The 12,535-nt window shown below is 41.5% G+C and overlaps 1 protein-coding gene across 1 annotated transcript in view; it reads right to left on the minus strand.

The window, feature by feature from the left end:
* Positions 1-2,360: 2,360 nt before the first annotated feature.
* APBB1IP (amyloid beta precursor protein binding family B member 1 interacting protein) overlaps positions 2,361-12,535 on the minus strand; it is a 60,871-nt gene continuing 50,696 nt past the window's right edge. Inside the window, exons 11-14 of the mRNA XM_027889736.1 lie at positions 11,890-11,988; positions 10,895-11,012; positions 6,916-7,013; positions 2,361-3,812 (exon numbers count right to left, since the gene is read on the minus strand). Of these exons, the coding sequence (XP_027745537.1) occupies positions 3,279-3,812; positions 6,916-7,013; positions 10,895-11,012; positions 11,890-11,988 (849 nt within the window). The 3' untranslated portion in view covers positions 2,361-3,278. The remainder of the gene's footprint in view (positions 3,813-6,915; positions 7,014-10,894; positions 11,013-11,889; positions 11,989-12,535) is intronic.

The raw sequence follows: 12,535 nt of genomic DNA on the forward strand, positions 1-12,535 counted from the left end.
CTTCCATTTGAGGTATGGAGAAAGGTTAAAAATAACATGCTGCAATTTCACATCTTTTCAGGCTAAAATACTGTAAGCTCTAATGATGTACATACTGCCATGATCTACAATTTGTATGGCAGTAGGTTAGACAGAGGTGGAAGGATTAATTTCTATTTTTTACAAATGCTTTGAATTGGAAGCATTGGAAGATCTTTTTGTATTTTGCAACATGTTTCGGTACCATATGAAACCAAATAATTGTGTGTCATTAAGATGGCAGCTTTGTTCTTTGAATTTTGAATGAAGTTTAAATCTTACATTTCAGAAATTTACCACTACCATGTACATACACAAAATAGCTGACAGAGGTCTAATCATCACAGCATTTTACTTGATTTCTGGAGTTCTCTGTAGGCCTTAATTATTTTTTGTTTTGAACAAAGTTCAACTTCTTTTGTGTGAGATTAAGTGAAAGTGTTATGACTGCAGATGTAAATTGTATAAAATTGAGTTTATTGTGCTGTAACAAAAGAGAAGGGAGGAAATAGGGCAGGAGGCTGAGTGTTCTGATGAGAAGAAAGAATGCTAGAAAAGCCTTGTAGAAGTCTCAGTGCTTCTTTGAATCAGAGAAATCAGCTTATTGTGCAACATTTTTCTAAGGACATGTCCTGCTTTATTTTGATGCTGGGTGTATATTTTATAAAATTAATATGATTTAAAAAATAGCTGGATAGCAGACAGCTGTTGTCACCTGTGTTGAAGATATGCACTCCTAATACTTTGTCAGAAAAGGACACCCAGCTCTTGAATGATTCTGTGTAACGCTTACCTCAGTTATATATGGAAAGGGATTGGGAAACAGTAATCCTCTTTTCTGGTTTGGTTTTTTTTGGGTTTTTTTTAAACTCCTAGTTTTAACCCTCCTACTTTTAGCTAGTTAGCATTTTCCCCCTGCATTTTTAACTAAGGCTTGTACTAAGCTTATAAGCCTTGCACTGGTCTCAAGAGCATTTCACAGTTTGGCTGTTCGAAGGTGCCAACACACCTTTTGAACACCCCAGCATGTCAGTTAAAAACCTCCAGGTAACGTCTGTGTTAGTGATGGGCATAGGGAGAACCCACTACTCTCCTCATGAGAGCTCTTTGCTCAGTTCAGGAAAAGCAAGGGAGCTATAAACCAGTAAGAGCTGGACGGACTCTGTACTGGTAAATGAGGGCCAGGAAATAGTCCCCTGGCCCATGAACTGGTGTCCTGACTGGCCACATCTGCACCACGGCGGATCTCTGTGTGGGGAGTGAAAACTGCTTTAGAGTTGTCCATGTTGTCTTCTGGGAATGTGCCTGTCCTGGGCAGTTCCTTGCGTTGTGTCTGGGACTGTGCTCAGGCCCACGTGGGCAGTGTGGGCAAGCACTGGGCCAGCACTCAGGCTCGCACCCTCCCCTTTTATTTAGCAGTAGAGACAGGGCTGTACAAGCTGTAGTGTCATGCCAGCAATGCCAGCTCCTCAGCCACGGGCTGCAGAACAACAGATGTCAACCAGCAGTCGAGAGACATCTCCCCTCCCCACAGCCCTGAGCTTCTGCAATGCTTACACTGCTGACAAAGGAAGGAGGAAACAGAGAGGCTGTCCCATGGCTGTACCTGAGTAGCTGTTGATAGACACGATTACTGCAGGGAAAGCATCCCTTAGCTCCAGCTTGTCTCAAGTGAGAACAGATTCAGCTGCTGGAAGTCACATGAGCTTGTTTTAGTGACTTACCTGGCACTTACCTGGCACTTCCCTGGCCGAAGCATCTCAGTTCTGAAACAGCCTCGGCACATCCTCAAGTTCCTCTTGTATCCATCACCACCCTCCACTCCAGCTCTGTCCAAAAGCCTGTACTTCCTGCTTTGACCAGGTACCACTTCAGTGCTGGCTGGGCATGTTTCACCTTGCATTGCTCTAACCTGTCAAGGGGCCTGGCTCCTCAACACCAAGCACTGGTTACAGCCGCCTTATTTCTGCCAGGCTTGTTATGCATGTATGTGGGTATTGAAAAACCAACCTTAAGCCAAAAATAAGACTAGAAGTGAACCAAAACTTTCACAGGCTGTGGCACGGCCACCAGCTTGCCATTCTTGTGCCTCCGCCACCACTCCTGGACCTAGAAATCCATTCTGACAAACACACTTTGCCTCTTCTCATGCACACTTGATCTTCTAAGATAATATAAATAGTTCTGTATTTTGAGTTAGAAAAAAGCATAAAAAGCAAAGACTGGAATAATAATAATAATAATAATAAAAAAGACTAGAAGGTATAGGCAAAAATTCTTTAAAATATTTTAAGTGGTTCCAATTGCCAGTAAAATGCCTCTTCATTAACTGTGACACTTTGTGCAGCTATAAAGTAGAAGCTATTTTTATTTGAGAAGTAACAATGAATGCTTCCTAAATGAGCAACGGAGAATTAAATGGGGAGAACAAATGAAAAAAAATGTAGAAGATATTCTTATCAGGTACAAGATAATTACAAAGTTTTTCACAGGACAGATTATTTCTCGGTACAGTTTGAAGACAAATGTTAACCAACAGAAGAAGAATCCTGCTTACCAAGGGAAGCATATGTGATTTCAGAATAAACATTTTTATTTGTCTAGGGTTAACCAAGTAAATTTCAAGGCAGCAGCTGAGAATGCTGACAGGTAGGACTGAGTTACATATAGAAACAGGAGTGTGTAACATTTGGGGTGACACTGTCTGGAAATGGTCCTGGCCCTGACATGCATTATCAGAATAATCTAGCTGAGGTTTTACTTTTTAAGAAGGACTATTTAAAACATTTTTAAAGAGGGTCTTTTTATTGGAAAAAACACCCCCATAGGCAGGGGGGGTTCAATAAAGAACCTTTAAGGGCAATTCTGTGAAAAGGGATCTTCCCACTTCTCAAAATTCACATGAGAACATTGTTGTATTTTTCCTTTAGCTCCAGTTCCACTAGAGAGGCAGCCACAGAAGATGCTTTCACGTGCTGGCTGTCTCTGGAGTGCTGCTCTGCCATCCCTGTCCTTCTGGAGTGAAGCAAGACTGTCCAGTCAATTCTTACCTTGGCCTGGTGCAGGAATGGGAGTCAAGGGCAGGGGGTGGTGAAATGTAGGGGGGAGAAGCAGATTCTGGGGACAAAGGGCACCCCACCTTCTTGAGACCTGAAAAAGAACTCTGAAGGAGAATTCCTCCTGGAGGAGCCTGATCCGGCGTGAGCCTCTACGATACCTCACAAAACCAGCTATGTGTTAATGTCCCCCGCTCCCAGAGTTCAGGAGTTGTTGCCCCTTTTCTTCTCAAGAGCTTTCATTAGGTCAGACATGAAATCTGCTTGCCTGCCTCCCGCCCCAGTGGGAGGTGGCCCAGCTGACCATGGCTCTTCATCTGCTCCTGAGGTTTCTAGCCTTTTTGGAGGAAGAGGCACAGGTTTCTTTGTTGGAGGTGGTGGGGGTTTACTGGAGACAGGTGGAGGTGGAGGGGGCACTGGCAGGTCTCCATTGCTGCTGCTGGAGACTGGTGGTGGTGGAGGCACAAAATCAGGAGGTGGGTCACAAAAATCAGACGGTGGTGGTGGTGGAAAATCAATCTTCAGTGTAGGCGGTGGGGCTGGAAAGCTCTCTGGATCTGTTAGGAAAATGCCGCTGTCTCGTTTCACTTTGGGGGGTAGAACTGGTGAGGCAGAAATAGCAGATGATCGCCTTTCAGGTGGAGGAGGAGGCTGCAGTGAGTTCCTCTTAATCAGGATGGACTGTGGCCTCAGCAATGACTGTGCCATACCAGGTGCACTGATGTTATTTGACTTAGCCTTTAATAAGCAGAAAAATAAAAGGACAGGCACAGTCAGTGAACATGTAAATAATGCCACTACCTAAGAACAGTGAAAAGATGTGAAAATACATGAAAATACATGAGAAGAGTATAGCTGACAGTGAAACAAAGTAGAGTACATTTTGCCTGAAAAGTTAAAATAGTTCTCCGTTTTCTTTCTGGAGCTGCCCACAGAGTTTTGACAGTGGAAACCCCCCTGTTGACAGTATGGTTAATGCATCTTCAAGTGCTGTTCTCAGAAGATGAGTGCTTTTAAAATTTCAAATAATTGCAGTTAGTAAGTCTAACATCAAGTAAGTATCCTTACTTATCTGATGTTTACTACAACAAGAAGTACTTTCTTGATGTTCTGTCCTGCTGTTCATTCCCTGAGAACTTAAGGAACTTCAAAAATCCCCAACCTGTGCTATGTTTTTACATCCCAAAATACTGAGCAAGATTAAAGAACATAAAAAGCAGATGTAATTTTGGATCTTGTCCTCATTGTGTATCTCTAGTTCCCCTTTTATCTGTGATGGCTGGATCTCTGGATAAAGCTAAACTAATAAAGTCAAAATTCTCTGCCAAATTCATTAGATTCAACAGCAGTGAATGGGGAAGAAGGTAGAGAGATCTGGGCATTTAAAGTTTACATGCCTGGATTCACTGTCCCTTGCACTCTGCAACGTGGTGTGACATGCCCTGACCTGCAGGGTAGCGCCTGGGCCTCTCTGAGGGAGGGAGCACAGCAGGGAAAGATTCTCCACAGGCAAGGGCCACTGACAAGCCTGGAGGAGGTGTCTTCTGCCTGCTGGGCAAGGCACATGTACACACTGCCTCTGCTTTTGAATTCAAAAATGCAACAAACAGGTCCCTGAAGCCACTAAGTTCTACCCATGACTACCTGTGACCCAAGGACACAAGACATTCAAACCCTCTGGTAACTTTTTTGAAGTAAAAATTACTGAAAGGCTCCATCACACAAGTTAAGAAAAATAAAATGTAGGATACAAATTCATTATGGAGATGTTCACTTTGACAAAATTTCAGGTGCTTTTCTTTTTAAATTGTGTTTGCTAGTCAACACTGAAGATAAATAAAGCCTGTTCGGTAATACTGTATATAATAATTTTTTTTTTTTTTTTAGGTAGGAATTGGTAGCTGTTGACAGTTACTACATAAATATTTTTTCTTGTAGACATGTGGAGAAGTCTACTGTCCTGAAAACAACACATTCATTTCTAGTTATGCTCATTTATCAGTTTAGATCCAGCGAGCTTAGTGCTCGAACTGTAGCACAGTACACCCTGAAAGACTCAGCTTGATCCTTCACTCCCAGGCTTGTAGGGGCTGTGAGACCAGTCCCAGAATCACAGAACAGCTCAGGCAGAAAGGAACTGCAGTGGGTCCTCTGGTCCAACCTCCCTGCTCAAGCAGAGTCATCCTAGAGCACACAGCACAGGATTGTGTCCAGATAGTTCTTGAATATCTCCAGCGAGGGAGACTCCACAACCTCTCTGAGCAACCTGTTCCAGTGTGCAGTCACTGCACAGTAAAAAAGTTTGAGACTGGAGTCCTTTATTCATCCACACAGTTCTCTTGCCCCCTTGGCCCTATTTCTTTCTCACTAGGATGCATTGTTCTTGAGCCTGGAGGAAGTGAACCTTGAATACTGACCAACTCTCTTGGACCCATCTCCCTTGCAGAGCCTTTTCCCATGGGATTTTTCCAAGAAGATCCCTAAAGAGGCTAAAGGTAGTTCTCCCAAAGTCCATGGCTGTAATCTTGCTCACTGTCCTGCTACTGCTTTGTTCAATACTGAGCTCTACAATCTCATGGTCACTACAGCCAAGGCTGCCCCCAACCTTCACATGTCCAACAAGGCCTTCCCTGTTTGTAAGTAGAAGGTCAAGCAGCACATTCCTTGTGGGATCCTCCACTACCTGTGACAGCAAGTTGTCATCAATGCTTTCAGAAACCTCCTGGACTTGTGCTTTGCTGTGTTGCTTCTCCAGATGTCAGGGTAGTTAAATAACCCCACAACAACCAGGGCCTGTGACTTTGAGATGGCTTTTAGTTCCCTGAGGAGACCTCATCCACTTCCTCCTCTTGATCAGGTGGCCTGTAGCACACACCCACAACGATGTCACCCTTACTAATGTGCCCATATCCCAACCCATAAGCTCTTGACTCGCTCATAATCCTCACCAAGGCATAATATGTATGCCTCCTCTTCCTCACTGCTTGCCTACAAAGATGGAAGTAAGTCAGACATGAGGAGGGAACTGCTGGCTGAGTTCTGAGAATGTGATTACTCCAGAGGAAGTGGGGTCCAGAACAGAGAAACATGGAGGAACTCAACGAAGGAAACAAGAAGTGTAGCATACATTATGCAGGTGAGAGAAAAATTCTAGGAATTGAATTTCATTTGTCCTGTGCAGTTCCTGCACAGTGGAGAGACTGAATAATGAACTGCAAACAAATGCACACTTTTTTCTGTAGGATGTTTTTGAAGTTCTCATATTGTACCCTCTGATATTTTTACAGCCAGAAATGGTACAAGTACACAAAATTTGGAGCTTAACCAAAGGAATGCTTTTAAAGCCTAATGAAAATATGTAATGTTTTACCTTACTACTTCACACTTTCTCCTTTCTTACACACTCCTCTTCAGCTGTGCAGTGTTCCTTGCTGAAAACACTACTTGAATACTTCATGTTTCTAAGGCAAGATCTTTTTTTCTGGCAGAGACAGAACACAGCACCAAGGTTCTGGCAGCACAGACACTTTGAGATAATCCCAGTAGGCACACTTCTATTCCCGCTACATGAACTCATGGCTGCTTGTTCTGAAGGACAGAAGTGGTGGTAGCTTTGCCTTCACCTCCCACCAGTGGCTTCTGTGCAGCACACACACTGTTTGCAGCATGCAAAGCACAAGGAAGGGCAGAAAGGAACCAGACACTTTTCCCAGAAGCCAAATCCTTTTCACAGCAAGTACACTGGCACTTTGAGGGGGGAAGCCAGTGGGTGAAAAAAACAAAACTTGAAGAACTGTTTCACAGGTGACATTTAACTAATGCACTGCTAGTAACTGCTCACCTGCGCCTCTGATGTATCCACCTTCTTCTGAGTGTCTGGAAATTCTGCACTGAAACGACGAGTAATTTGGGGAATCTGTCCATTTGACTGAACAGTAGCTGTGACAAGGGGAGGAGAGAAAGGGAAGGGAGTGTTACATGTTTGTGATATTAACCAGATCAGGGAATAGCCAACTAAGAAAAAGGCTATAAAAATGTCTACAATTTTCACAAGGAGCCACTTGGTGCAGGAGTTTTATACATAATTTTCTAAAATCCATATAGATATCTGTTTTCTAATTTAGGCTCCTTTTGTGACTTTTCATATTCAGTTGATTACTTAAGGAAAATAAACCAAGTACCTTACATTAAAACCCATAGTTGTCCACATGCCTCCATGGCTGTGGCTGAGAATCCTACAGCAAGTGCAAGTGGCAGAATGAAGAAGACATGACAGAAATTATCAGAGTGTGTACAGGTGTTGACAAATGAAGAGCTTCTTCTTCTGACTATTGTAAATGGTGATTACAGAAGATGCCCATTAAGGCTGATGCAGGAATAGAGATGGGAAGCTGGCTTTGGAAGGGACGCTAAGCAGAAATCTAACTGACACAGTTAAAGTCCACCCTCTGGCCTGCCGTTGTTTGAATATCTGCCTTTCATAACAGCATTCTGAAGTTTGTAGTGTGCTGTAGTATTACCAAATTCTCCATTTTTATGGCATTTTTTTTCCCTTTAATTTAGACTAAAAGTGCCACAGTTTCATATCAATCTGTCGTGGGAGCTGAAGGCCTGAAGTCCCACAGAGGGGCTGATCCACCTTCTTTAGTAAATGAGATAACAGCTCAAACTTCTCCCCCATTTGTAGACGTGAAGATTCATGAACTTCACTGTCTTCTCAGATTAATGCAGATCTTCAGCCTGTCTAAGTTAAAGCTCTGCAAAATGTCTGCCCACCATTCCTGCGTGTGTAAGGGATATGCATAAATAACCCGGTACTGTCAAATGGAGTAAATGTGAGACCAAAGGACAAACTTAGGAGTTTAATTAGAAAAATCCTCGGCTCCCATATAGTCTGATGAGGATTAAATAAACCCTCTATTTTGGGTAGGATTTTTGGAAGCTGTACATGTCAAAACAGAATACAGGGTTTGGTGCCTAGGGATATACTTTGCCTTAATGACTGCCTTAGCTCTATTATAATTTACAGTTCTGATATTCAGTAAAGTTCCACTCATGTACTTCTCAGATGCCAGTGAACCTTTAGCTGTCTACAGTGTAAATCTAAGAACAGTGATGGCTTTAATCTTGAAGTGTACTTTACTGATTAGCAAAGAGGTTCCATGACTACAGTAAGAAATAGAATAAATTATTTTTATTGCCACGCCTGCAAATTACATGACTGGCAGAGAAGTAAGACAAACTCTGCAATGCACCTAATTTACTAGGGCTTTTTAGACTTCAAGGGATGACAGAAGTGGTCTGAAGTCCTTATGTTTTATGCCTGTGAACACTGTTGTTCAGCATTATTTAATCCAAAGTACCCTTTGGATCATTCAAACTATAGTCTTGTGTTTGTTGAAGGACTAACAAAAAAGTCAACAAAGAAAAAAACTATCTTGTGGCTCTAAGTGCTTCGTGGAAGGAGATGTAAATCCCTGGGTTCTGTGGCTGTGTCCTCAAGTGGAGCAAGTTACTGTCTCTCCTCCCTTTGTCTGCTGTTCATAGCAGAGCAAGAATCTGGTCTTCACACTGCTCAAAGATGTTGCTGCCCTCAGTCATCTAACTAAATGAAGGAGAGCAGAGAGACATCCACTCTATCTAGTGCAAGGCAAAATGTTCTACTTGGCAAATATGATATACCAGAAGGCCGGGACACAGCAATCTGTTTCTTCTTCTGTTAATGGATTTAATAAACTATGCAAGACTTGAAAGCAACACTTGATATATCATCTCCTGCCACATACCTCCACATATGCTATCACACATAAAGTCAGCCAGCTAATGGACTCCCAGTCAATATAATATGTGAGTCCATGTGGGTTTTTTTGTTTTTAATTCAAACATTATAATATTCTTTGCAAGTCAATTTCTCCAAAATTTTATAGTAAATTAGTATTTGTTTTAAGAAAAATAAAAGTAGTCCAAACAGAATGCAAAATATAGATACCCAATTGCAAAATATTCAACTTTGTAGTGATGAGGAACATCTGAATAAAGCATCTTCTTTCATCTTTCAAACATCATGATATTGTGCTGGACCACTACATACACTGTTTTTTTTAGTGTCCAAAGACACACAGTAAGGCAGATGTAGCTTGCCGGGGAAATGATATATTTTGCCTGAGATGTGCCTGGCACTTGGAACACTTCAGAACCACAGACTACACAGTTTGGGGTATACATGAACACACAAATGCTGGCTACAGCAGTGTCCACGGAATAGTGGCCACATGATATGCGAGAGCAGAAGTCCCACCTGCCTTCCTTTGGCAGCCACTGAAGTTAACAGAGTACAGCTCCTCTAAACTCACACAGGACTGTAGTTTTCTATAGCAGATTTTAGCCTATACTGAAATCAGTCCATACAAATGGCTATAGAGCCATCTGAAAACAGAAGAAAACATGCTTTGTTCCATTTCCAAAACATGAGTAAACAATTGCTCACAGTCAGGCAGTTCAGGTTCTAGTATTATAGTTGGGCCCTGGGTTTTATATAGGGCAGCAATAACTTTAACACTGCCAGAATCACAGCAACTTGCCTCAATTAGAAGGCTAATGATCCTTCAGAGATATTTCCATAGAGACAATATAAGTACTAAAATCTTTCTAGGCTACTTAACCATTTAATGCAATCCACTAGTTAAAATTAGCAGTATATTGTATTGAATACATGCAGTGTTAATGGATTCTAGTCAGGAGCTGAAGTCACACAGATGTCTATATAGCCTTTATAAGGCCTCAGTCCTGCCCATATCCTCTACAGACTGCAGCACCAGCCTGGAACCCCACTGGCCAGCCATCTTTCTACTGCTATCAACACCAGAACACGACTGTCCCATCCACCCTCTTTCTACTAAACCCCCTCCCCCAACCATGAGAAAATCCCCTGATCTCAAAACAGTCTGTTACTGGGTCTTCCCACCCAAGAAATCTATTTATTAGCATGATTTGATTCCAAGGAATAGTAGGAAGATGACCCTGTATCTCACATATACTGAGAAAAGGCGAACCGAAGACTTAGAACAGTGATTGAAGGATCTTGAGATGTCTGCATGAGAAGTCAGAATATTAACTGCAAACTCTGATTTTGACTTTGCCTGTCATGACAGAAAGAACTTGGCCAGCATGCCCTTCCTAACAAAACAAGTAAGCTTAAGCATGTAAACTAAAAACATTCATGTAAGTTACAGCTAGTATCATGCACTGTTGTATTTGTATCATAATAAGACTGGTAATAGTGGCATGATGAAGCTACTGAAAAAGTAAGGTTAGAAAATAATCCGATCTTTTCTTACTCTTGTGTCCTCCTCTTAACACCCACATTGTTACCATGCAAATGAGTGAAAGGCTAGGAAAGAGAGTGGCTCACCCTGTAATAATCGCTTTCTGAAATGATCAATCTCTGAATAAATCACTAAACCCTATTACTGATTGAAAGAAAAATTCCAAAACAGCCAGTTTGGGCAGAAGGGCAAATAGAAAGCTTCGAGATGTGGACCATCAATCTGTAAAATGTAGACAGAGGATAAAGATGCCAACAGAAAAATACCGTTTTAAGTTATGCAGATTTAAACTGATCTTCAGTGAACTGTCTTTCCAAATTCTAACTTTAAAGTGAGAGCTTTGCTGCCGGGCTTTGTTACAGACCACTGGCCTGTCTACAAGATACTATCTTGCTAAATCAATAGGACAGTTTTCTGACAAAGACTATATGCAACACTGATGGTAACAGAAGAGGGCAGTAAATGTGAGTTCAGCTGCTGTGACAGCACTGGTACCTGCTGATGAGGATCCTGCAGGGGCAGCTGGTTCCACTGTTCCTTGATTCGCCCACAGGGACGACAAGCCAGCTTTCTTCACTGCACATTTGTAATTATCATAGAGTGTTTTGCCATACTGCAAAACAAGCAAAACAATAAAATGAGCATGTGTTAGGTGTGACATAGGCCAAGCATTCATTTTGCTCTTGGCCTACTTTTCTGACCTTGTTTCTTCCTACTCAGTTTTGTTAAGAAGTAGCTTCTCTACGTGGTGTGCCCTGTTCTGTACAGGGCCAGGTGGAAAGCACCTCTGTAATAGCACAACAAAACATGAATCCCCATGACCTAACACAGTCCTACTGATATCATTCTTACATTTTATGTGTTTCAGTATTTGTAACATTCTTGAAACTTGGCTTTAAAACCAACACCTCCCAGTAAATATCATTCTCCAATCTTTTTCCAAGTATTACATTTTCAAACTGAGACACTGAATCACAGGCTGTAGAGCAAACAGCTCTGTCAGTGTAAGACACAAAATAACTTGATGTTCACTGCACACCTTTGTTGGATGTCACCCTGCAGCAGAACTGGAATAAAAAAAACCCCAAACTAACAGCTGAGAGAAGCAGGACTGTATAGGAAGGTATAGCCAGTACCAAGGCTACGTATAAATCCATTTGTGCAAAACAAAATGGGCTGCCAATTAATATCTTCTTGAAGAGGGTATTACTATTGAGCCAGATAATTGTGCAATAAGTTTTAATGCGTACATGAGTTCTACAGCAACCAAACTCACTCCTGTGTTAATAAGAAAAACACACTGATAATTAATGTACAAGGACATTCAGCAAATCCATTCTCACCATGCACTTCTGATCTTTCTATGGTAAAATTAGCATGAATGTCCATTCTTGTCACAATATTTCCAGTTGAGGTGATGACAGTCAGTAACTTGAGGAAGACAAGATTTTACAGAAAACATACTTAAGTAAATTTACTTTTAATCTCACCTTGGCAATTCTTATTCCTGTTACCCACTGATGCAGGGTTGCTCGATCATCGCAGCACAAGTACTTGATATATTGTGACTCCTTCTGAATCTGGGGGTGCTGAAAGATATTAATTCACAAAATAAGACAAACACAGAAATTAAACCACTATACAAAAGTCTGAGGCATTGCACAGTGACCCTGTGGGAAAATTATATGAAGATAATTTGGAAAAAAAAAAAAAAGGCAGCAAAAACAGAGTATAAGAAAATAGAAAAAAGATGGTGATTATGAACTACACGAGTTGCCACTGGCAGCTTTTGCTTGAATTAGTTTTAATGCATTGTAATATGAATTCAAGGGCTACAGAAATGTAACAGTGATCTAGAATTCAGTGAAGTCTACAAATGCTCTGGGGTTCAAGGTCTAACACTCAATGTATAAACACTGGAAGAAAGTCTGTTTCTCATTGCAGTTTGTCATATGTAAGGCACTGAGACTGAATGCTGAACATAATTAGTTTTCAAAGAGTATGGTAAATTTGTTTAAGCATAAACTTTGAGCTGAGACAGATTCTTCTTCCTAAATGCCTTTCTTGGGCTGAATTCTAGCTTTCTTACTATACACTTTTATTCTGCTTTACTCTTGCTGTTGTTTACAACAGTTA

This window comes from Empidonax traillii, unplaced genomic scaffold (genome assembly GCF_003031625.1).
Source record: "Empidonax traillii isolate 1590-97213 ecotype Southwest subspecies unplaced genomic scaffold, ASM303162v1 scaffold271:size677799, whole genome shotgun sequence".
NCBI classification, from domain to species: Eukaryota; Metazoa; Chordata; class Aves; order Passeriformes; family Tyrannidae; genus Empidonax; species Empidonax traillii.